The 22,987-nt window shown below is 37.4% G+C and overlaps 2 protein-coding genes across 9 annotated transcripts in view; both read right to left on the reverse strand.

Moving 5' to 3' along the window:
- LOC116295520 (uncharacterized) overlaps positions 1–2,323 on the reverse strand; it is a 65,468-nt gene extending 63,145 nt beyond the window's left edge. The window contains exons 1-3 of one of the 2 annotated variants that reach the window (XM_089028693.1): positions 1,953–2,323; positions 1,705–1,819; positions 132–219 (exon numbers count right to left, since the gene is read on the reverse strand). In XM_089028693.1, coding sequence (XP_088884819.1) covers positions 132–219; positions 1,705–1,819; positions 1,953–2,043 — 294 coding nt within the window. In that variant the 5' untranslated portion in view covers positions 2,044–2,323. The remainder of the gene's footprint in view (positions 1–131; positions 220–1,704; positions 1,820–1,952) is intronic. The other variant, XM_089028700.1, reaches the window with a different exon arrangement.
- Positions 2,324–3,824: 1,501 nt separating this feature from the next.
- The window catches only part of LOC116295512 (protein turtle homolog B), a 29,653-nt gene continuing 10,490 nt past the window's right edge, over positions 3,825–22,987 (reverse strand). For 3 of the 7 annotated variants that reach the window (XM_031703347.2, XM_031703348.2, XM_031703346.2), the window contains 11 exons: positions 22,583–22,647; positions 21,450–21,785; positions 18,972–19,244; positions 16,105–16,407; positions 14,997–15,269; positions 13,786–14,058; positions 13,154–13,468; positions 12,332–12,628; positions 11,720–11,857; positions 11,259–11,304; positions 3,825–8,956 (listed from right to left, as the gene is read on the reverse strand). In XM_031703347.2, the coding sequence (XP_031559207.2) occupies positions 6,943–8,956; positions 11,259–11,304; positions 11,720–11,857; positions 12,332–12,628; positions 13,154–13,468; positions 13,786–14,058; positions 14,997–15,269; positions 16,105–16,407; positions 18,972–19,244; positions 21,450–21,785; positions 22,583–22,634 (4,320 nt within the window). In that variant the 5' untranslated portion in view covers positions 22,635–22,647 and the 3' untranslated portion in view covers positions 3,825–6,942. Of the gene's footprint in view, positions 8,957–11,258; positions 11,305–11,719; positions 11,858–12,331; positions 12,629–13,153; positions 13,469–13,785; positions 14,059–14,996; positions 15,270–16,104; positions 16,408–17,153; positions 17,291–18,971; positions 19,245–21,449; positions 21,786–22,582; positions 22,648–22,738; positions 22,839–22,987 lie in introns of those variants that run through there. The other 4 variants (XM_031703344.2, XM_031703343.2, XM_031703349.2 and 1 more) reach the window with 4 other exon arrangements.

Consider the following 22,987-nt stretch of genomic DNA (forward strand, 5'->3'; position numbering starts at 1 on the left):
AAGTTTAGATCTAAATTTTTATTGCTTTTCACTGGTCGGCCATCCTTTATTTAGACCTCCCTTATGAACAAGCTCAGTGACATCATGGTGTAATAAGGCAATCCTAATATTATTCAGGACTTCATACTTACCACACAAGCAGCAGAACTCTGAGAACCAGTATTTATATTAGCAGTGCCAGCACTGCATGGCATTGGTGCACTTGAATTCCCTTCACAGCTATTAATTGAAAGGAAAAAAAATAAAATATAACACCAAGAAATTTTTAGCAATTATAACAGTGCTAAATAAGATATTTCTGTAGAAATATTGTAAATCTTATTTCATATAATTATATAAATTATATTGCAGCTGCTTTGATTGGCAAATCCCAGTTGTATCGAGCTCAAATTGTCTGGCTAATATAAGTATTATATTGGAATTTTACTTCTTAGATTTTGCAAGGTCAGTAAAACTATAGGACCCAGAGAAAAACCCTTGAATTAAGAGAGAAACCTGCTTGCTAACAAACTCTACCCACATGTGATGCAAGGATAATGAATGGAATTCAGGACCCTCGAGGTGGGTGCACTAGCTAGTACTGCAACACACAACCCTTGATTTCCATCCACCTCAGACAGTTGTAAGACAGACATTGGTTAAGTATCTTGGTATACTTCTTATTACCATGGAAACATGCCCTCCAATAGCATTGTAACAGTACAGCGTATAGAATATGTGACAGACACTGATGATGTATCATATATCAGAGGCATGCATATATTGCATGGTTTGCTATGGCACTGTCCATGGGTGATGGGTGCTGCATATAGTTCATGCCTGTGGTTGCAGGTTTAATTCCTGGCTGAGCCACTGCACATGCGAGTTGAGTTTGCTTGAATGAGTTTTTTTGTTCTTGATTCCTTTGCCATACAGTTTTTCTCCAATAACTACAGGACTATTAGTTCTAGTGACTCCCCCCCCCCCCCCCCCCCCAAATAAATAATAAATAAACTCCCTAACTCCAATTTTCTACATTTAGTGGTACCTACGTGTGTGTGTAGTGAACATCATGCAAGAGCCCCTTGAGTGATGGTTGTAAAATATAACATGCACATTTTTTCCCCCAATAGCTATAGCTTTTATTAATATCATTGTCTATATACCTTTTTACCTTAACATTGATATAACTAAAACAGCTTTACAAACTGAATTCTGGACATTCATATAACTAAATGTGTTCTACTTTCCTGTAGCTCTATAATCAAGCATTTATATTTATGCAAACTTTTTGACAAGGAACTTAAATAATTGACTTCCATTATATCTTACATAACACAGGGGGGGAAGAAGGTCTTTATAAATTATGTTTCAAGAAAATATAAATTAGCGAAAAGATACTTGATTATATTGCACTGTATCACACGGCTCTATAATTTTAAGGATTTAAGGATTTTCTAACTTCAGTGCTTCTGTTTAGAGATCTTTAGCTTTTATCAAACTACAGTAACAACACTATAAGCTTATACTAAACTTCCTTTGCCTTATTTAGCTTCTAAAGCATACAGCTGTACGTTAGCTTACAAATTATACTTCTGCGACGAATTTTATAAATTAAGCAATGCTTATTGAATTCTTATTGAAGTCATACCTTTTTGGAAGCAAAATCATTAAAAGAAAAGAAAAGAAGGGTTTATGAAGTAGGCACTCTATTACTATACTTACAAATAACCGCTTGGACATTGCACACAAGTAGACGTTTGCCAAAAACTGCCAGCAGTACAGTTTGCTTTATCGCAAGGACAATCTACGCCACAATCACAAGCACTTTCCGCGTTCTCTGTTACAAATCAAAGAAAACCAAGGTTAAAAGACTATTTCAACCGCGAAATCCGATAATTTCCTGACACAGAAGTTAATGATAAATAAGCTAACTTTATTATGAATCATAAAGAGAAGGCTGACTTTAATACCTGCATAAAAGACGAGAACAACGAAGGCAAACGCCGCCAAAAACTTGCACCTTCGAAGGTGTCGAAAGTCAGGAAATTTCCCCAGCAACATGGATAAAATTTTAGCTCTTTTAGAGCTTCAATTACGAATAACTTCAGACAAAATCATCTGGACATTCCTACTTCACTTGGCAGATCTCAGTTCCTCGAAGAGCGGGTTTCCAACAGAACTTAAACTTGGCTCCAATTACAATTTTTTTCGAATTCCTAAACTCCTTGAAGCTCACTCCTTTGAAAAAGAGTTACAATAATTTCTAAAAAGCACTGAATATATTTTATAATTCTCTACAATTCGAATTCAAATTCGAACTTTAATCCATGTGTACTGCTTGGTGTTGATGACTTAGGAGGTGACGTCACGGGGGATACGTTGCTATGGTAATCACTCAAATGTTTATGGCAAACTTTGGATTTGGACAATGGCGAAAGACATTTTTGGATCGCTATAATAAATATGCGGACAGCCAAATTATTACAAAATCGCTAGTTTTTTTACATTCATACACTATAAATTCATTAATGAGACTTGGATACTCTTAAAACATGTTTAGGTTAATCGAAGAACGAGAAAAAAGATAAATAAGCTTGAAACTGTGAAATTTTACCAGTGGAATTGCTATGATCCTGTCACTGGGCTTAGTCCTGTTGTTCGAAATGTCAAAATACAAAATAAAGAGTTTATCGAGACGTCAGCGACAATATAACAACTCCTGTTCCGTGACTCGTCTATGATGACTGTCAAAAGGGGCCTGTATGCATAGACTTTTAGAAATAAGGAAGGGGGTGTGCTCTTTACATAGGTCACATAGGTCCCCCTGGATAAATAAGATAAGATCTTGCTGTTTACTAGAATTGTTGAAGTCACACGTTAAATTTCCCGTATACCCGTGCATTCAAGGTATTGAATGCCGTGTGTGGGGAGGGGGGGATGGGTATCAGGCCGATTGCCAAAGGAAAAGATGTTGAAACGGCGTTCCACGGCTCATTTCATACATTTTCCAGTTCAGAACATGAATTGAATTGCTTAGGCTTTCTGTACGTGTTTACGTGTTGGGAACTGGCTGAGAGGAGAGGGGACTGAAAGGGAAATGTAAAATCAGCAGCAGAACAAAGGCAGCATAGAGCGGTCGGCCATGGAGATTTTCCGTGGTCGAGAAAAATTGCTCGTTTTGGAGGGTAGTGGTACTTAATTGCCGTACGCTTGTCCACCAGCAATAACTGAGTTCCCGGATTAGGAAGAGTATGTAGCATAATCGTTTGGAGGGGGTTGAGGGTTCTAAATATATATTTTTTCTTCTTATAGGCGCCTTGTTTATCAAGACAAACCGAGACTAGCGGACAGGGTGGAGCCCCTGAAAAAAGTGGACACTCTGCAAAGCATAATTATATTATTGATGACCAATGATTTTAGGGATAACTGTACACATATCATTACTCCAGCCATGTTTGTTCTTATAAGAGAATACGTACCTTCAACCTGTGATGAAGCACTTGACAGCGAGCTAGCAGTTTACCCGGAATTACTGACTAGTTCAAACCGATGTATCACTCAAAAGTTTTATTGATCCTGAAACAACCCACAAGGCTGCTAAAATTCAGGGAACGGCTAACTCACGGATCAAATGCGAATTTAGTAAATTATAGGTTTTGCGGAGGGAGCGAGAAAAACTAGAGAACCCAGAATAGGAAAACCCCCAATGAAGGGACACCTACTCACGTGATGTCGAGTATATAGGACCCCAGATGTAACAAGGCGAGTGCAGTCATTACTGCTTTGCCACTTTCCGAAAGTACGGTGGGCAATGAACAAACAGCAATACTAAAAACAAATAATACTTTTCAAATAAGCTGCTTTATTTCTAAACATGAACCAATATCAGCACATTGCTAAAAACTAACTTTGCAACTGTCAATCAAAATAAATTACATGCAATATATGATTAGGATATATTACGAGATGAACTACTTTGACGTACTGTTGTATTTGTTAACTCGTGTCGCACTAAAGATTTTGCATTAGAATGCTTGCAAGACCTCGGTAAACAAGGAAACGAACTTGCGCACACCGATAATCATTTCTAATCTTGGTTTCTGTTTTTGATGAATGAAGTTTTCATTCACGCGCGCGTGAAAAAGCCGGGGTCAACGTTTTTCCATTTAAAAAAACTATTAAAAGCCACTTGCGTCTGAAGATTTTGATTTGGAGAAAAAAGTTGTTGCGCACCCGACGAAGGAATTCCAAGATTCAAGCTAAAATATTACCGTTGAAACATTTCCTCGTTTACACAGGGTTTATATAAATAGTTTCAACACAAACTGCAATTGCTACAAAATTGAATTAACAAGACTAAATTATGTGTAATAAGCGACGACACACAAGTTAGCTCTAATACTTTACACTACGTCATGATCATGAGGTTTGAATCAAGTTTGATTTTCAATGGAAATCGCAATCAACTTGTTAAGCAAAAACTTAACTATAGCAAGAGCCTGCATATCATTACTGCTAACCAACCCCTTTTCCTTGCCCCTCCTCAGGGGGTGGAGTGAGGGTTGGTTTTAGACGGGGCTACTAGTCCTATATTTTTTGCATCTACAGTGAAAATCAAGCCTTAACAACAACAATTTCAAGTTTTTGGACTCTTTCGCGATGCAGATTGTCTTTAAATCTAAACCGTACTAAGTATTTTAGGAACCATAAAAATATATATAATTACGCTTTATCTTGTTGGTCCAAACAAAACTTTTATAGGACTATTTTTCTTAATATAAAAATTAGGGTTACAATGCATTTTTATTTACATAATTTATCTAATACAAAGCGCGAAAAATCAAGAAATGGCAAAGTGGAAGTTCGGCTCTCTCGAGACTGACTCATCCAGCAAAACCTTAATGAACCTATATCAAAATCACAGGTACGTAATCCAACTGGCCTGTGATTGACGTGAACCAGCACGCACATACTGCCAGGCTGGATTTTGTACCACAACTTCTAGAAGATGAGTTTTTACTGGAGCCGAACTGTTCCACGCTATAGTCATATTTTCCAGTTCACGACATGAAAGCATGCATTTGAAGCAGATATAGGGAACGGTCCGTTGTATTAAGCGCCTATGCCTAGGATACCCTCGAAAATGCGGGAATAGCATATCCATGGCAACTGTTTCCAAGGTCTAGCACCCCCTATCCGCTCTGCGCATGCGCCGTCACCGGTCGTCGTTTCGCCGCACGCTTCGATTTGTGCTTAATGTCGCGAGTAACGACTTATTATGTTAGGCTTCTCTCTAAATTATTTCTAAACCTTTTTACAATAGGTCGAGGTGACATTTTGGTCATATTTTGGAGAGCAAATCTGACAAAACTTACATAACCAAAATGGCAACAAGATTTGCTCAAATGAAGGACAGCGACGTTTGTCCACTTTAACGGTAAATTGTAAATGATAGCGACCAGAAAATATTTTAGCTTGAGATTATATAAAATATAGCATTTTTAACTGCATTTACCGACAAAAAGACTGATGTCCACATTTGCACTGTTCATTTTGAGAGACTTGAGGTTAAGAAACGACCAAAGATAGTCTTTTCTCCTTCGAGAACCAATGGTTAAGAATTATACTTCAAAATGAAAGGCACAAAAGCGACACCAAGCCAACATCCATAACATTAAAAACTCAATCTAAATTATGAAAACCAAGTAAAAACGTACAAAAAATAGAAAATAAAAAACTTTAAATGCGTTTTAAGAATAAGATAATGCGTCTTTATAATTACATATTCTTTTCAAGACACAAATTAATAACGAACTTAGATGCATATCGTGGTTTTATGCTTTCCTCTTGGGAAGGCTTATGTCTTAATAAGCGGTTAATAGTTTCGACTCGAAACATTGGACTCTTCCAGTCAGTTATAATTAAATATATATTTCTTATTGGACTAGACCCCCTTATAAATATCACGACTGAGGGGGTGTGGGGTAGGTGAAGTGCAATTTGTAAATGAATATGAAGACAATGATGTCAAATGGTTGGTGGGGTGAGGTACGGAATTTTAAACAGATTGTGTGTAAAACGAAAAACCAAGGTTACCGAGCGAAATTCCGTATTTTGTGACACTTGCTTTTTAAACTTTAGTTGGATTTAGCTTTTTCCTTTTCCATCGGTCAAGTGAGGCAAGGGTCTTAGTATATGATGTGGGACGAAACTGGATGAACGTGTAAACCTTAAGAATTTATATATACCCTGAAACAACTTCTGGACGGATGAAAATCAGGGCACGGGTAACTCACAGATTAAATTGCAATTTTTGCGGAGGAAGTAAGACTAGAAAACCTAGAGAAAAACTTTCAAATCAAGGGCAAATCAAGGACTGTACATTCATGTGATGCCGAGTCCACGTATCGAACCTACTGACCCCAGAGGTGAGACGCGATTGCGCGAGAGTGTATTGAACTGGTTGAGCGTAAATCCAACTGGAGTTTAAAAAACCAAGGATCTCAACATAAGGAATTTTGCTTTACAAACCAAAATCTTTCTTCAATGGTATAACGATGACAACTATAAAGAAAACTGTCTGCGATTATAGGAGAGTGCTTACTACACGGCTAATTATCGATCAATATATTCTACGAACTAGAGACATTTGTCTACAAGTATGGATTTTTTATAAGCATCAGTAGTGCATGCAACAAGGCTTTTTCTGAATTCGATAAACATGATGCATTATGGTCTAGCTCGGGTAATCACCAAACATCACCATATAAGGCATGATGAACAAAATATGTCCTTTACCCAAGTTAGACCACAATGCACCATGTTCACTATCTCAGAAGAAAAACCATGTTCGTACATTTGCCGTTGACTGTCAGTCACACATTCTTTAGTTTTTTGATTATCTAATTCTATAATTAAATACTATCTATATTTCATATTATTTACTAATAAGCACATATTCTATAGATCCCAGGATTGATAGATCATACTACCGTTTAGTTTTTCGTCTTGTACCTTTTTGTTTGCTTTAAATTCATCCATAAGTTTAGAGCATCTCTTGTCTTTCTCTTCCAGTGTGTAGTTATCGACATGGTATTTAGAAGTTCCTTCATTTTCATAGCCGTTTACTGCTTCAGGTTCAACTATTTGGTCGATTTTCTTATCGACTAGCGACTCATTGGAGCTTCCGCTGCTCTCCAAATCAATACCCAGTTTTCTTTGCAATTCTAAAAGGTGCCGCATATTAGCGATCATGTTAGGCTTAAACGAGAACCCCCCGGTCTCACTACCGCTTTCAAATTCACTTCCAGTTCCTTCACGATCCCATTCATAAGGCTCCTCTAAATGAGGAAACCGTTGTTTCGGAAAGTTCCGTGAAGAATAAGGTTTCCCAACTTCGTACCATTGTCCTGTTTCGCTTCCAAGGCTTCCACGTGCCGAAGAAGTTTCAAATCCACTTGAAGATGTTGCACTGGATCGCATTGAGTTTGGCTTGGTGTTTCTTCGGTGAACGGCTGGTGAATCTATGCTATTAGTTTCACTCAAGGAAACTTGAGTTGAATAAATACCACTAGACGCGTTCGACGGTGTGCGAGAGACTGTTATGGGTTTAAGCTTGTAGAAAGGATCGCAAGCTTTCAACTGATCCATCGAATCGGAATACATAGAGTCATTTAAGGTCGAAACCGTAGCTACATTATTGACAGCTAAATGTGGAAGGTCGTATAGTTTGCTCTTTGGATCTTCCTTTTCGCTCACATCTGAATCTGTATCCATTGATTTGATATACGACACGGCACGGAACAAATGAGAGCGATCAGGCTCTCCAGAGAACGACAGTCGTCTGCTATCGATAGTATCCTTCTCAATATTGCGAGCAATATCTGCGTCAACGTCAGAATCCGTGAGTGAAACAAGTGAATGCGCTGGAGAGATGCTGTTCTCAGAGTCACTCTCGATTGACTTCAAGGTTCCTATGTTGTCCTTAGGATGTGGCCCGTATGGTTTTCCAACAGACCCTTCAGAGTCTTCTTCCCATGACTTTATTTCATCAGTATATGATTGCTTTAATGAATCAGTTCTTTCCAGGTGAAGATACGAGCTCTCGCTACCTTCAACAAGTCCATTTGACTTGGGAGATTCTTGATGCGGTTGCCCATCGTCGCAGGAACACTTTAAATTGGTCTCAGAATCTTGTTCCGTGATCGGATTAAGCTCCGGTTGATGGGATACACATCCTTCGTAATAAGAAGAAGGCCGATGCATTCGCCTTCGTCTGCGGCCTAACGAACCCACCGAATCAGAATCGGAATCTACGTTACCTTGATTGCTTCTGAAGTCACCAAGATTGGTATACACTGCAGGAGAAGACCAGTGATGAGGATGGATCTTCGACTGCCTCAGAGGTACATCAGGCCTTGGAGGTAGGTTTTCATCGATGTTTTTGTACCGTGGACCTCGTATGGGTTGTTTCCCTTTATCAAACTGAAGGCTTGAGTTAGAGTCAAACTTCTTGACCAAATGAATCTTCGAGCCTTTGTGTTCATACAAGGCTCGCTTTTGGGCAACACGATCAAGTGATTCACGTGACCCCACGTCACTTGGAGATCGACAGAACTGATCGTACGAGTCACGCACTTCGTTTGAAGCTGGCCTTGATAATGTACAATTAAACCAGCCATTTTCTTCGACATCTCCAAAGAACTTTACCTTATCTGTAGGCGATGTGGGGGATGTAAAAGTGGCTTCCGAAGGCCCATCGGCATAGTTTATCATATTGCCACCAAATACGTGGTCACACGATGAGAGAATTAAGAAATCATCTTCTTTCGTAATCTTTCGTCGCCAGTGTTTACCGTTACCATTGTCATCGCTTTTATCTGGAACGAATCTTACTGTTTCTGGCCTGAGCTTGATGTCTTCGTCATTAAAATCAACGTCTAAGTCTCCTTCTTGAACTTGGGAAGATCTACTACTGTGAAAAAAAAAGAGATCGATGCGGTCAGTATATTATTACCCCAAACTATATTCAGGCTATCAATACCTAGTCACGATATTTTTATAGAATTAAAAATGTAACCAAACATGATACTAAGTAAAATAAAAGAAAAAAAGAAAAGAAAAAAAGAAGAAAAAAGAAAAAAGAAATAAATAAAAGAAAAAAGTTAACAAACTTACGATTTATGTCAACAATATATCAAAAACATATCCTGCGATATCCCTCTATTATTTTTCAGGCTAAGATTATTTGTTTATATACTACAGATGGTTTATAGTTACCTCCAGATTAATCCCATTGCATAAAAAAAGACCTCGAAATCTTCTAGAAAGATCTAACGCACTATATATCTATGATTGCGTCCAGCTTTACCATTAAAATATATCCGAACTAAATGCCAAAAAAAAAACTACTTTTAAGAAAGAAGATTTCGCTCAAAAAAAATTAAGCGCGTCAAAACGAATTATCGTTTTTTTCTTCTTTGAATAGTCTTAAGTCGTCTGGGATCTTTTAAGACTTAGAAAAAACTTTTTAGAAAACTTGAGACTTGTATGACTTATTGGAAGTCTTGTATATGGTGATGAACTTTCGCATGTTTTTTTTGTCCTTCAGTTAATACCAAATGCTGCCAAGGTTTTATGCGTTCCCACCTGTAATACACGGAATACCGCTGACAAGTGGTCAAAACATTCGGCGAAAAGGTTTTTTGAGTGGACGAAAATTAATGCATTAATAACATTAATACTAATTTATGGATACTTAATGCACAAAAAAAAAAAAAAAATCGAAAATTAAGAAGAAAAAATTCAAAATTTTAAAATTACGAAAATAATATAAATTGCTCCTTAATTGTGAATTCTGTGATATTACACCTGCCTGTTTGTTGAGTATTATTTTTAGTTCATTGAGACTACAGGTGCAGAGAGTGATGTTACAGGTGGTTCCGTGGTTACCATGGAGATGGCTTGATAACAGGTTAACACTGGTTTGCCGATCCACACAAATTATTTCATTGAAAGTCAATTGCCGTTTTTCTAATATAATAATTGGGTTGCCCAGTGGGATAGATATTTGGAACCAAACATTCTGGGTATAATAGGCGTTCTTGTTGAGAAAATTTTAAGGATATACTTATCGCTATTATTAATTATACTTAAAAACAAAAATAAGTGAACGAATAGGAAAGTATATTGATTGATGTTGATTAAGTACGAAGCTAATTAAGGCAGCCTACATAAATCTTCGCATAATCTATCAAATGGCAGTTCACTTTTTATATTATTTAATGGAGTTAATAAAGGAAACTACATAGCTTCAAGGAGATTAGAATTTTTTCTGAGAATGTTGAAAGAATATTTTACGAAACGCAGCAAATGAGTAAAAATCACTGTCAAGAGGCCAAGACAAAATCTGGTGAATATATATCTAGCTAATAAATGTCTGATTAACGAGTGCTCAACAAACTATAGCCTTAGAAATTCGTACTCTTATGCAACACTTTTTTTTATCAAATCAAATTAATACTGTTTTTCAATATATGAAGACTGTTCTTATCGCTTTTACTTTTAAAGGGAAAGAAATATAGATATATTTCGATCGTCAATAGTTTAACAATATCAATAGAACATTAATCTACATTTGCATCGTATAGTTTTTGTATATATTTTTTAAGTTTTCAAGTTTTTATTTTTTCGTTTTCGAGGGCCATACGTTAGATAAATGAGAGGCTAATTATGTTACTCTCGTAAAATAAAGATTTAAACATAAACAAAATTTAGCTTTAATATCATGGATAATATTAGTAGTAGCCTTTGAAAAACGAGTGGGGGTTGGGACTGTTTGTACAGGGACTGGGCAATGCTTTTGGTTAGAAAGTGGCCACAGTAACATATGAACAGAAAACATATCAATAGAGGCTTTGCATCATCATGTGATGGCAGCCATGACAGCGGGCACAACAATGGAGCCTTTTCCCCCATGTAAACTGATTTTTTTTCCACATGTAAATCAGATTAGACCAGGTTGTCATTACGTGATGGCGCAAAGCCTCTATATTGGGGGAAATGGCTGAGACCCAAGTGGATTAAAAAGCTCTTCTAAATAACGTGTTCCTGGGCAGTATTTCAAACCAGCAGACTTCTGCAGAGCTGAGGCGTTGTATGGACTTCGAACCTGAGGGCTGTACTGATTATATAGGATAATGTACTAGCCCGAAGAGCATTCGGCGAGTCCCACTTAATTGGGTTTGCAATTGAAAATTAAGAATAACGTTCCTCACCTGTCTGGAAGAAGAAAATGAACCTTTTTCGACGCTTTGTCTTCAGCTGTAAATAGAAGTTTAAAAGAAAATGTTAAATAACGCTTCCTTAATACCGTGGATGACCAGACGTCCTCACTCTACATTGGAAAAGCAATTTTTGGGGTGCATGTAACGTCATAGCCGCCATGTTGGTTGACTATACGAAGCATTCCTCATTAAGCTTCTCATGTTAGCTCAACCAAGATGGCGGCTGTTTCTGTGTTATTTATATCTCAAGGGATTTTTCGGTCACTTGGTGGTACTCCAAGAATACTGCTGGCGTGAAGGAGTAGTCCAAAATAATAGTTATTCAAATTGGTCGCAATATTTCAATTTGGTGTAAAACATATTTTTTAAAAACATTGTGAGTACATATTTTCGATGATATCGAGTCAGCAGTAATCTTTCAAACTTGCAAAACAAGTTTATGAACTACTTACGTTTCTTTCTTGCACTGTATTGCACAAAGCAGAAACACAACAAACAGAGCAGTAGGATAAAAGCAATGGACCCAAGGACACCAGCTACGATAGGAATCACGTTATTGGCAGTTTTTCTTTGACTAACGACAGGCGGAGCTATTGAAAAAATACACAAACCGTTAGAAAACGATTGGAGAGTGTCATAGGCATTGAACGTGTACAGAGACTTGAAAAAGCGAAAACAATTCCTACCTTCCTATCTTTCCTACCAGAATTGAACAACCTTTAAATTTCTAGACTCCATATACATACTCGCTGCGCTCGTGGTTTCACTTGAGTTTGGATCATATGCTGACGAAATTCCATGTTCGATAAGAGATAGAAAAGGGACCGAAAAAAAGGGGCCTCTATTTGCTAATTCGAAAATTTGCCCATGCGCATTGCTTTCCTACAGGAAGACCAATTCTATATTTCACCAAATATACCATCGGTACCATCGGTATTACATTTGGTGAGGGGGCCCTGTCATCATGCTAAATCTGTACCAAGTCAAATAACCACGTTTACGCGTGAAGGTTACCATTCTCCCTTGCTTGTCTCAGACAAATGAATATAAGATTAAATTCTTACCTATCACATATGTCTTGGAAGCATAGGCAGGCTCACTGAACTTTTTAGCATAAGCATACACTCGGAATTCATAATCCGATTCAGGTTCAAATAAATCAGCTCTAAGAAGATAGACCCTTTGATCGCCATTGACCATCTCGTCTGCTCTTGTCCAGGCAGCAGAGGAGTTCTTCTTATGATACTCAAGAACGAAATTTTTTATTAAAGGTCGTCCTGGCACTTGATCGTGATCCCATGATACATAATAACCTTCAGATGTAATGTTGACTATGACGTTGGTTGGGGGAAGAGGTTTTTCTGAAAACAAATTCAACAAGATAAGCTGTCATTGGAAACTCTTACTAAAGACAAAGGATTTCCAAGTCTTTTGGATGAATCACATTTCAGTTCATACGATTTACTTTGTACATTGTTAAGAGCCCATATTCGAAAAAATGCTGATTTGATCAACGTTGTAGTCAAAGGGAAACTTGAATAAAAACCATAGAAGGAACGATCCCTCTTGTCTTAGGTACCTTCGCACCGGTATGTTAGTACTCTGGCAAATGTTGGTGGAGAATCGGGAGCGTCGACTTTTAGATCCGATGACGAGTACGAGTACGACAGCGAGTTTTTGACTATTAAAGATTTTTCACTATCTTTTCGTAGTCGTGGTCGTGAAAGTAGATTGAAACTTTATATTGTGAAAAATCAATTATGATGATGGTAGGCTAGGGATGGTAGGAATATTATCATTATATATTCATTTATCTTATATTTAAGCCTATTTGTCAAATAACAGCAAACTAAGGAAAATGTAGTAAGTTTTTGTCCTTAACTTACCAGGCAAAAATGGCACTATTTGTGGTCCATTTTTGTCATAAAGAGCGGGCAAGCTAAAGCCCCCAGCTCCCTCTCTATTGACCCCACGCACAGCAAACCAGTAATTAACACCCAACTCAAGATCACTTAGAGTGTAGGTCGTCGTGCTTGATGGCAGTTTACGATTGGATTTCCACTGGAAGTCAGTGTCTGATGCCTTTCTGTACCAAAGTTCAAAGGTCTGTATATAGCCTCCGTCATATCCAGGTATCCAAGAGATGGTGGCTGCTGTACCAGACCTGGAAATCGCCGTGACATTAGGTGCACCAGGAGTTGCTGAAAGGATTAAAACCCAAATAAGACAATGTATAATTGAACTTGTTTGAAAATTTCAAAAGCATAGAGCTGCTAAGTGGGTTTTGGCTGGTCTGGAATCAAGACGTAATACGGGTAAACGGAGGACAGCTGCTATTACAGTTGCGCCCGCAATAAGATATTATTTTGTTTGAAGAATCATGCATAAGGCTCAGTATAGGGGGTGACACAATGCTTGTTGTCTCAATTGCATCTCATATGCATGCATTCATAATATCTATTTTATTCAGCTATTGCTGAAAAAAGGAAGCACATCTAATTGAAAGCATGATACTCACAGATTACTGTTACAGTAGTGGAGTGCTTCGCCGTTCCTTCTTTAGTTGATGCAAGACAAGCGTATTCTCCATAATCATCACGCTGGATATCAGTAATAGTTATGCGGCCACCGTCCACTTTAGACCGGCCCACAGGTAGTGGCCCATTGACACGTATCCATGTCAACTGCACTGGTAACCCTCTATTAGATACAGCATCGCAGACCAGACTTATCGTCTTACCGACGCGAATTTGTTCGACGCTTTGTGGCACTCGCGTGAAACGTGGGACAACTGGAGAAGAAAGACAATTGTCAGGTATTTTTTAACTTATAATTACTCGATTCTGATTGGACAAGAGGAGTACAATTAAATCCCAAATCGTACTCTTTAGAGTCCGAATTGTAAACTTACTTTTATCATAAAAAAGCAAGACCTTTAATATATTTCCAAGTTAAAAAGAAAACTGGAGATTTTGTACATTAAGTGTCTGCGTCGTCGAGTGCTGCCTATTACTTTGGCGGAAAAACCGGAAGACCACCGCTTAATGGAGGTAATATTCAAGTTATTGGAAAGTAGAGCATTGGCTGGAATTAAAGTACCTTCTTATTTGAGGGTATTTTAATGAAACTATGTACAGGGTTCGTGCTACATTCTCGTTACAAAATTCAAGGACTTTTCAAGCATAAAAAATTCGATTTTCAAGGACAAATTTTTATGTATTAGAACGTGGTTGGCTAATTCAGCCGGGGCCACTAGCTTAGATAAAAAACGAGCATGACACGCAACTAACTAGTAAACAAGCAACCAGAAACTCTTCAATCAATTTTAACCGTTATTTATTTTAAAAGGTAAGTTAGAAATAACATTAAGTTTGCATTAAATCCAAGGAGTATTCCAGGGCCGGATTGTTCAAAGCTGGATTAGCGCTAATCCAGGATTAACTCTATAGGTCTTATTAAGAATTAACCCAGGATTAGCACTAATCGGGCTTTGAACAACCGGGCCCAGGAGTTTTGGCGTTTCCCCCTATTTTCAAGGGCCTTTTCAAGCGCCCTTTAAAACGTGTTTTCAATTCAAGGACTTTTCAAGGATTTCAAGGAGTAGCACGAACCCTGTATGTAATGGAATGTTTATGCCCAAAAAAGTTATTACTAAATTAAGAATTACGAATTATTCCCTTCATTGCCTACAATTTTAAGCACTAAAATGATCGATTATTCAACACTTACTCGTAATGACAAGCCTTGTAGACTTCGAATTCCCTTTTCCAATAGAGTTTGATGGTGTGCAAGTGTAAGTCCCCGCATCTGATGTCTTTATCGATCGTACAAGAAGAGTCCCTTCTTGAAGTATTTCATACTTGGGCTTTTTGAGTACCTGTCCAGCAAGTGACCATGTGGTTGATACTGTACCAGGATTGGCTTTGGATACGCAGGGTAATCTTGCATCTGAGCCTTGAGCGGCTGAAACTACGTCCTCAATGAGAATGATATCTGGAGGGACTGTACAAAAAAAAATTTTAACATGAAGATCGGTCTCGCAATCTCTACAACTAATAAAAGCTATATTCCTTTGGATAAAGCGAAAATGTTCTCTTGGATGCAGTGACATTTCCTTAATTAATCAATTGTCAAGCGTTACTGTTAAGCAAAGAAATACAGCTATAATGATATGTTGTCTAAAAGAATAAAACGAATTAGGTGAATATGAGTAGCCCCAGGAATGCTACCCTGGGTTCTAAAGGTCATTTATTCTCTCTCCGGCGTTTGATTGTTTTGAAGTCGCTCGCTTCCTCGCTCGTTACAACCACAAGAAGCAAAATAGGACCTCTGGAGCCAGGGATACAGAAATGCAATCTTTATAATTTAAGTCACTCTCGATAAGGGTACATAGCACACTGGTTTTGGTACAAACAAACATTTGCCAATTTACTGGCCTTTGGCACTTTTTGTCTCGTTTAGTGACCTATCACTGATAGACCTATATAACACTGAAATCTTTTGTGAAAAACTCAGGGCATTTTAATTTGATTGCTTCAAAGGATATCGTCTATTCCGTGCCGTGATGGTGTGATTTCGAAGTCTTACGAAATCTACCCTGCGTAATAGCCAATCAGAAAGCAAGCACAAGAAGAGTACTTTGTTTTAATACTATAGAGTACACTCCATATATCCGTGAAAAATATTGTAAGAAAGTGCACAACTTTGAACAAATTAGTAAGTTCAGTAGACCTCAGTAGATAGCAAATCTACAAAACTTTGCGTTAACGTTTTCAGGGATTGGATATATGGTGCATATGCAATCTATCTTGTAGCTGATATATCATTGTTCTCTTACACTGAACATCGAGGAAAACGCTTTGTCCTTGATAGGAAAGGATACTGGATCCCGTTGGATCAAGGGTTCTGGCTGTACATAGATAAACTCCCGAGTCTTTTCTATTGCAGTTTTTGATGTAGAGTTTCCCCCCAACAAGCAAGGAAATTCCGGGGCTTGGTGATGATGAAATGTCCGTCCCATCTTTAGTCCAGATGAACCGTGCATTTGTAGTTGAGATGCTGGAATCTATGTTACAATCCAAGACTGCTGGAAAACCCTCGGTCGTGGTTTTACGATTTGAAGGAATAACTTGAGGAATACCTAAAATACAATAGACAACAGTATGACGTAATCCAATAGGTGTGCACACATGGTATATCAAGGTATCAAATCATAGTGAGCAATCAAAGTAATGGATATCAATGCATAATGTGTGTGGTATGGTGAATTGTGCTGAAATAAAAAGCAAAACTTGACAAAGAAATTAAAGACATGAGAAAGGAAAGAGTAAAATGAACGTGAGAATGGGAAATGAGACAGAGTGAACAAATGAAACTTTAAAAGAAATGAAAAAGACCAGGAATAGAGTTCAGTATTACAAAGCATGGTGAAGGCTCAATTTGTCTGACCACTCTGTGCCCTTCCATTTACAAGTCATAAAATGGCATTATTTAAACACGAAAACAACCTAATTCAAACATGCGAGTCTTGGGCCGACGGCAAAGCAAATATTCAGGGCCGGACTGGATAATAATTTGGATAATATCAATTTATCACCACTTTCAACCAAAACAGAACCGCACGCTAAAAATCGGGACAATCTTTTATGATTAAATTATCTATTATGAACTTCTCTTTTATATCTTCGGTTTTGCATAAAGTTAAAAATACGAAGCGACAATTTCAATCGTTCCGAGCGTAAATTGATCAATTAGATTTCGTAACAGAATATTGATATGATTGGAATAAACACTATTAAAAGTATTGTCATGCTATATCAGACGGGATTGTATCATTTTATTTTAATATTCCTTTATTTAAAGCTCGCAATACTTTGTAACGCTTACCTTGCGAATGAAATACCGTAATTACGATGAGAAACGAAAGTATTCTCCGTCCGGACATGAAGGAAAACTCCAAATTGTGATTTAAGATTGAACAAGAATAATAGTACGGATTTTGAGAAGTGTCTGGTTTGTTGAGGTCAGGCTTGCAGTGACGTCACGCGAGGTCAAATTCAATTCAAATAGTATTTAATAGGTTTTTGATAAGAGAAGTATTTGAACTGGACGTGATAGCCTACTGGCTTCCGTCGCTGTTTTGCGTCATTTCCGAACCAGACTTACGCAAATAATATCTACTTTAAGGGAAATAACATGATATTTTTAACCGAGCCATGCTGCTTATGTCTGAGTCACATTATCCAGTTACAACAGCTATTCACAAAAAAAAAGTCATCAAATACTGCATTGTGAATTGCCGCACATTTGGGTGTGATATAAATTCCGGTGAACTACCTGAGGCGTATAAAGGATTTCGCAGTGGGATGGGGTCATTTCCACTATCCTTAACAAATCAACTTTCCCTCGCTTCTTCCAAAACATATGCACCGTCTTAGAGACATGCATCTTAGAACCTCAAGACATGCATCTACCATTCATTTGCCTATTGTACAATACTTTGCTTCCTACGCACTATTTATATATAACCTGGTTTTTATTACGTGTATGAGCCATTCGCAGGTTGAGGAAAAAACTGGGTCGAGTTGTCATTGCAGTGCATTGTGGGGTTGTTTTAGAGGAGGAAATAGACGCCATCTTGGAAATATGTCCCCTAAAATAGTCCCCAAATGTGCATGCACTGCAAAGCCAATTCGACCTGGTTTTTTCCCCATCTCAATCTCGGAATGGCTAATAATGTATGTTTGGTAAAAACACTGTCGGCAGGCATAAAAAGGATTTAGTAGAATAGTTTTATTTTATTTTAATTAATCTTACTTTAGTTTACTTTTATCGTTATCTTTTAAGTTACTTAACCTAAATCTTGCATCATTTATTCATGCTGATTCATTCGAAAATCGTTTATCTATTCATCATCTGATATTCTGATTGATCTGACTTTAAATTGCTACTTGGACGAAAATCGCTCCAAAATTAAAACTCTTTCATTCGAGCTGGAACTTTGCTGAAATAATCTTGAATACATTAAGAATCACTCACTGAAATATCTTTCTGATATTCGAAAGGAAAGGGCCAAAATTTTACGATTTATTTTCGTCCGCCATTAATTTTTTGACTCACATAATTCGGCATTTTTCGTCCAATTATTTGGTCTCGAGATAATGTAATGAAACATAATGAATATGAAGAATGTGATGAGCGAGAATCTGAGTATGAATTAGAAATATTTGTATAATGAGAATGAAAGTAAGAAAAGAGGGAAGGAAGTAAAGAGACAAAAAGAATGAGAGAAAGGAAAGAAGAAATGAAGAAAAAACATCAATGACAAAATCTAAAATAAACTGAAAGGCCAAGCAAAATTAAAAATAGAACCGAAACAAAAAGGCATTCGTGTTTAAAAGGAAGAGCAGCAGCGTCGAACTTGGAGCCAGAGATATTAATAACAAAAATAATTTAAGAATAATAGCCCGCATATTTGACGGAAAGCATACTATTATAGCTAATATCCCTTTTACAGCATGAGAAGATTACATTAATGCTTAGTGGACTATCATCAATGGTTTTAAAAAGGAAAATGAAAAAACAAAAATAAAACAAAAGCTGCAAACAAAAATCCAAAAGCGTCGTCTGTTTTAATCGAAAATAAATGGAATTCGAAGAGTTCAAAAATGATGTGAATGACATTGTTTTCCAAAGAGGTCTTACGTTTGACTTCAACGTCGAACTCAAAGTCGATAGTGCCAACTACGTTGGTTGCAGAGCACATGTAACGGCCAGCGTCTGATGCTTTTGCTCCATTGATAGTCAACCAACCAGATGGATTATACGTCGTTCTTTGCAATGGTAGCTCATTATCCAGTCGAATCCATTCAATTCTAGGCTTAGGAATTCCCCCGACACGACATTCAAGATTAATGGACGAGTCTTCAAACAAGCTTACCCTCTCCGTTGGAAGTTTATGGAAGAATGGATGTTGAACTGATGTTGGTTAATGACAATTTGAGAGGTACAAATAGAACAAAAAAACAAGTTACGAATTAGCGCCTAAAACAAATCAACACCTAGGAATGAAGTTCATAAGAGTTAAATACCACAATTCGCGATAGATAAAGCATTAGAATCACGTAATTATCGTACTACATTATGTGATAACAACCTTTGTGATCTTTATGCCACATAGGTCAGATAAAAATATCAAAAACTTTGAAAAACTTTTTTTGATCCAACCAAAGACCAAAGCGTCGCACATAGACCACTTAAAAAAACGGCCGTTTAAGGCTTGAATCATTATCCCGACCGCAGACATATTTACGACATTTGAGTCGTTTGCAAGGTTCTATCTAAAGTGTTGGCACGCTGTTTGGCGTCCCACGTGCCAAGACACACAAAATGGAACATCAATAACAAGAACTGCACCAAACACTCGCAAAACCTGTCACGATATTGATTATTGTCTTCTGCAAAGTATCGCAAATTCAACAAACTTGGCACCTTTTAAAGTTTTGCAGAAACACTTGTATTTGAAAACGTACTTTAAAACGGTTCGTAATGTTAATTTTTTTTGTAATAAATGCTTGAATCGATAAAATACAATGCATGAAGTTTGCTTTGAGAAAATGGTGTCAGCAACGACATTGGAGGGGGGAGGGGTAAGTAAAACTGAATATATGGGGGAGAGGACTAGTTTTATGTACTTTAGCTTACAACTTTGATATATTTCGTCATTTACAAGCAGCGAGCTTAGTCTAGATCCGATTAGTCAAATTGTATGCTTTTATAGTGTAAACACCGCTGGGGGCACTGTTGAAAAGCAAACACTACTAGCTTTAGTTGACAAGAAGTTATTTTCGAAAGTCGCAAAATAGAAACTGTACATGGTTGCTATGGTAATAGATTGACAGCTAAATCTAATGAAACCAATGGGTCTTTATATCTCCGAACATCAATTTATGTAAACATGTACCTCTGATGATTCATTTCTCGGGGCACAGAAACGTTTTGAGAACGATTTTACAAACAAAACACTTTGAAAACACAACCAAATGTGGTAAATTTTGTTTGAATGATTCTGTTTTGATTAGAAAGCTTTGATAAAATTCTAAAAAGAAAGACATTCTAAATAACCAGTGATGGTTTGTTGACATAATAGTGGCCAATATTTACTTGGTTTGATAGTACAAAGAAAATTAAAAGATGAAGCCAAAAAGGTTATTTACCAAAGTATGAAGAAACTAATGAACCAGTTTAGAGAGAAAATATAGCTAGCACCAACTTAACAAAACATGGATTACATTTATTAAGTGTGGCTTTAGAATAAATTATTGTCAGCCAATATTCGGGTATCGTAATCGACAAAATCACTAAACCATGTCCCCCAAGGATTTCTTACGCAGAAGAGCTATCCACAGCTAATGTAGATACGGAAAAACAATCCAATTCCAAAGTGCTAATAGAATTTCGTTCCTTTTCAACTTAATATGAAGTAAAAGTATTTAACTGTAGCCCCGATGCTGCTATTTATCGAAGTAATATTCGTTCAGGGTTGCTGGTTCCATTCAAAATAAAAACAAAAAACAATGGCGAGATAAAGAAATTAAGAATCTTCTGATGCTGTAAGAAAACTAACGAATAACCTTGAAATGAGTAAAGATAGCGCAGAGATAAACAACAAGATACTAAGCAGATTCCCAAACGGGTAATCGTGATAATATATTAGGATGGGAATCGAAGTGAAGTGATCACTGAGTAATAAAGATAACATGTGATATTTTTGGTCAGTTTGATCAAAAATTACTTTACTCTGACTACAGATAAGAATGGATTTAGTTAGTAGAGACATAAGAAGGACAAGTCAAGAAATACAAGTACATGTAGAGATTGTTAGATTACATCTAGACGACAGACCACCCACTGATCCTCCATCCCTCCCTCTCTTGCTTCCTTCCCTGTCGATATTTAAGGGTGCAGTAACCCCCGGCAGTGCTAATATTTCAAGAGAATCTTTGAAAAACTTTTTATACTAGCGCACGGAATATTTTTCCAGTTAAATCCGAATCGAAGATCGTCTTATTTTATAGGCGAAGCTTTCTTTTAGAATACGCTCGATTAGGCTTGATTTGGTACCCGCGAAATTGATCACACCTTGTCACGAGAATATAACGACTATAACTACATTTAACTTACCTTGGACGTTAAGTTTTATTGGAATTCCTTGCTCAAATACCCCAGCTCCACCCGAGGTAGAAGTCATCATTGTTCTACATCGATATATCCCTGAATCTTTCTGACTTACTCGAGAAATAAGAATGGCGGACTGATTGACAATATGCAGCCGCCCTGTAAATTGGTCTGATATAAAAGGCTTGAAATTCATGAATTTAACGAAAAATGCAGTTTTGGAATTGTTAAGCCTCCAGTTGATAAGTTCGACGTTATTGCTGCTGGCTACGTTGCATTCTAAAACGACGTCTGAGCCTGATTTGACATCGATTACACGAGAGCTCTCTTCTCCTTGAGCGCCTGTTGGGAAACAGAAATTCTCAGTGATGAAGAAGATGAACTCGGCCATGAATGTTACAAATACTGGGCCGCGCCAGACACACGCACTACGCGCGACTTATAAACAATTTTCTAACTCTACTTTTATACAAATTATATTCAACAAAATGCAGATAGATCGTATATGGATGAATATTTATTTAGTCTGTCGATGAGTCATCTCCAACTCATCAAACTGCTCACAGCTATTTAAGTTGACTGTATACTTTGACCATTCGTATACAACATACCAAAAATCAAAAAATATTAAGAGTAGATCATAGAAATTGTTTCAGATTTGGTAGTTTATCTGTTCTTGTCAATTAATATCATGCGAGGATACTTGAGTGAGATCACTAAAGTAGAGTCCGAAAGAGAATAAATTATGTCGTATCATGTTGCGTTATTCGCGAAGAACGACGGCAAGTATATGACAACTTGGTTAGTTCACGCAAACACTACACACTCACAGTTTCACTTAAAAATATCATTGCCAAAACTTTACAAATCTCTCGGCGGGAAGAATTGGTTAGATGGTCAGATGAAGAACATCTAACAAGGGATTGGATTCGTTTGTCATGTAGGATAAAACAGTGATCTATATTTATCCGGACGTCGGGCCCTTGATGGCTCTAACGCTAGATCACAAGGAAACTACTCTAACTTTATCAAAATCGCGTACTCGCGGAAAAAAGGACAAAGAAAACAACTCAAAAACAACAGTTTAAGACATTCAATCTATAAACCGTTGTTTACATGCGATAATTTTAAAAACTTACCTATTCTAAGTAGAGAGATCGTCAGGTAAATCCACGCGATTTTCCACATCATACTTTTACGGAACCTGTGAAGAATCATATCATGAGATCCACGGGACTTATAGCGGGGAATATCAACGAAATACCAGCCAAAATATCTTCATAAAAATATCAAACCTTTTACACATGTTTGCGAAACTAACAAGCCAAACAAAGCGGCCTCCATCACAAATCGGCTCTACTCACGAGTCTCAAAGGAAACGATCGATGCACAGCCGTGCGAACAATAGTCGCAAACAAAGGTCATCATGGACCAATCACAGACCACTACAAAACCTTTGGCCAACAATTTAATAGAATCCATGACAACCTGAACGAGCTGTCACTGGATATTGACTTAGAAGCCGGTTTTGGAGTATCATGTTC

Source organism: Actinia tenebrosa, unplaced genomic scaffold (genome assembly GCF_029948245.1).
Source record: "Actinia tenebrosa isolate PJP-AT-01 unplaced genomic scaffold, QUT_ActTen_1.0 PGA_scaffold0__85_contigs__length_37466705, whole genome shotgun sequence".
Lineage (NCBI taxonomy): Eukaryota > Metazoa > Cnidaria > Anthozoa > Actiniaria > Actiniidae > Actinia > Actinia tenebrosa.